The sequence below is a fragment of the Palaemon carinicauda genome, chromosome 27 (assembly GCF_036898095.1).
Source record: "Palaemon carinicauda isolate YSFRI2023 chromosome 27, ASM3689809v2, whole genome shotgun sequence".
NCBI classification, from domain to species: domain Eukaryota; kingdom Metazoa; phylum Arthropoda; class Malacostraca; order Decapoda; family Palaemonidae; genus Palaemon; species Palaemon carinicauda.
Genome location: NC_090751.1, coordinates 92,541,603 through 92,544,598, shown reverse-complemented (window position 1 = coordinate 92,544,598; position 2,996 = coordinate 92,541,603). Strand labels below are relative to the sequence as shown.

The 2,996-nt window shown below is 37.2% G+C and overlaps 1 protein-coding gene across 1 annotated transcript; it reads right to left on the bottom strand.

Annotated features, from left to right (window-relative positions):
• Positions 1-1,167: 1,167 nt before the first annotated feature.
• LOC137621036 (uncharacterized) lies at positions 1,168-2,058 on the bottom strand. Its single transcript, XM_068351475.1, has one exon. The coding sequence runs from the start codon at positions 2,056-2,058 to the stop codon at positions 1,168-1,170; it is 891 nt and encodes a 296-aa protein (XP_068207576.1).
• Positions 2,059-2,996: the final 938 nt, after the last annotated feature.

Genomic DNA, 2,996 nt, shown 5'->3' with positions numbered 1-2,996 from the left:
CTGATAAGGAGACGGACCTAGGCCCACCTCAGTTATGTCTGATAGGAAATTTATAAAATATCGAAATAATCCCGGTAATGATTTCATGAATGGAAAAGACCAAACAAGTGTAACAAGTGAGAGAGTATAGAATATAACATACGGGATCCATTGATGAACCGGTAGTGATTTCATGAATTAAAAGACCAAACACGAGTAACAAGTGTAATAATATATTTCATAACATACGGAGCCCATTGATGAAGAGGCTGGCCAATGAACATCAGTAAGGTGTGCAAAATAATGATAGTATTGATATCAAACCTTGATAAACATAATTAATCCACTATTGGTATGACAAACGAAACTATCTCGTCCTTATATTTCATTTAATTACAATACATAAAACTGAACAAAACAATTACCTAAATTTATGAATTTAACGACGTTTAAATCTGTCCTCAAATGTCTGATTAATATTTACAATTTATTCAAAACGCATATGGAAATGACACATGTCCAATTCGAATCCTCTATGTATTCAAAATTGTTAATATGAAAAAAAGCCGATTCAAACTGATATACAAACAAGTTCCTACTATGTATATTACCTAATAAGCATCTAAAATGCCCCTTGCATCCCTACAAACATCTAAAATGTCACTTATATCCCTACACGCATCTAAAATCCCACCTGTATTCCTACAAATATTTAAAATGCAACTTGCATCCCTACAAGCATCTAAAATACCACTTGTACTCCAACAGGCATCTAAAATGCCACTTGAATCCCCTAAAAGGATCTATATTTCCACCAGTATCCCTACAAGTATGTAAAATGCAACTTGCATCCCTACAAGCATCTAAAATACCACATGTATCCCTAAAAGCATCTAAAATTCCACCAGTATTCCTAAAAGCATCTAAACTGTCATATCCCTAAAAGAATCTAAAATGCCACCCGTATCACTACAAGCATTTAAAATGCCATTTCATCCGTAAAAACATCTAAAAGGCCACTTGTATCCCTACAAGCATCTAAAATACCACTTCCATCCCTACAAGCACATAAAATACGACCTGTATCTCTGCAAGAGTCTAAAATGCAACTTGCATCCCTTTAAGCATCTAAAATACATCATGTAGTCCTAAAAACATTTGAAATACCACCTGTATCCCTAAAAGCATCTAAAATACCACCTGTATCCCCAAAACATCTAAAATGCCACCTTTATCCCTAAAAGCACCTAAGATGCCACCTGTATTCCTAAAAGCATCTAAAATGCCACCTGTATTCCTAAAAGCATCTAAGATGCCACCCGTATTCCTAAAAGCATCTAAAATGCCACCTGTATCCCCAAAAGCATCTACAATGCCACCTTTATCCCTAAAAGTATCCAAGATGCCACCTGTATTCCTAAAAGCATCTAGAATGAAACCTGTATTCCTAAAAGCATCTAAGATGCCACCTGTATTCCTAAAAGCATCTAAAATACCACTTGTATCCCTAAAAGCATCTAAAATGCCACCTGTATCCCTAAAAGCATCTATAATTCCACCTTTATCCCTAAAAGTATCTAAGATGCCACTTGTATTCCTAAAAGCATCTAAAATGCCACCTTTATCCCTAAAAGCACCTAAGATGCCACCTGTATTCCTAAAAGCATCTAAAATACGACCTGTATCACTAAAAGCATCTAATATGCAACCTTTATCCCTAAAAGTATCCAAGATACCACCTGTATTCCTAAAAGCATCTAAAATGACACCTGTATTCCTAAAAGCATCTAAGATGCCACCTGCATTCCTAAAAGCATCTAAAATGCCACCTGTATCCCTAAAAGCATCTAAAATGCCACCTGTATCCCTAAAAGCATCTAAAATACCACCTTTATCCCTAAAAGTATCTAAGATGCCACTTGTATTCCTAAAAGCATCTAAAATGACACCTGTATTCCTAAAGGCATCTAAGATGCCACCCGTATTCCTAAAAGCATCTAAAATACCACCTGTATCCCTAAAAGCATCTAAAATGCCACCTTTATCCCTAAAAGTATCTAATATGTCACCTGTATTCATAAAAGCATCTAAAATGACACCTGGTGATTTTAATGCTCACCATAGGGAGTGGTTAAGTTCTATCTCTCCTACCGATCGCCATGGCTTAAGAGCTTTAGACTTTGCCTCTGAATCAGGCTGTGAGCAAATCATAGATGAAGCTACTCACAGGTCTGGTAATTGCTTGGACCTCGTATACACTGACTCCCCTGGCGTTATAACTGGTAAGGTTGGTTCTCCAGTCGGGACATCTGATCATGCCTTGATTTCATTATTAGTGAAGACTGAGCAGCCTGTCCCTGATATATCATATTCTTGTAAAATTTATATGAAATCCCAAGCAGACTGGAATGGGATTTTACATGATCTTTTGTGCTTGAATTGGTCACAATTATATAATAGTGTAGATCCTGTTGTCCCTTTGAATGAGAATCTAGTCAACATAATTGATAGGCGTATCCCTTCTCGTGTGCTAAGGTACCGAGTGAAGGACAAACCGTGGTTCAATGATGATTGTAGACGTGCTTTTTTGGAGAAGCAGGAGGCCTATCAACTTTGGAAGGGTAACAGATCAGATTTGACCTGGAACAACTATACTCAGCTTCGAGCTTTTGCTCAGAGAGTTTATGCCTCAACTGAAAAGGAGTACAATTTAACCATAAAAGAAACACTTTCTGGTACAACTCAGGAACATAAATGGTGGTCTACCCTTAAATCTGCACTCTTTGGTGTAGATGCAACAGTTCCTCCTTTACTTAAACCAGATGGCTCAGTCACTCACTGTCCAAAGGAAAAGGCAACCCTTTTGGCTGATGTTTTTGACAGTAAACAGAGTAATGAAAAACTTGAACTTCCTCATTCATGTTTTCCTGAGGCTAAACTAACTAGTTTAGCTTTTCGATCTCGTGAGATTAAAGCTCTGTTGATGGACCTTGATGCTTATGGAGGTGTAGACCCAA

What these genes read in the sequence shown, in the direction of transcription:
- LOC137621036 (XM_068351475.1), bottom strand. Translation starts at nt 2,058, where the DNA reads ATGAATACAGGTGACATATTAGATACTTTTAGGGATAAAGGTGGCATT.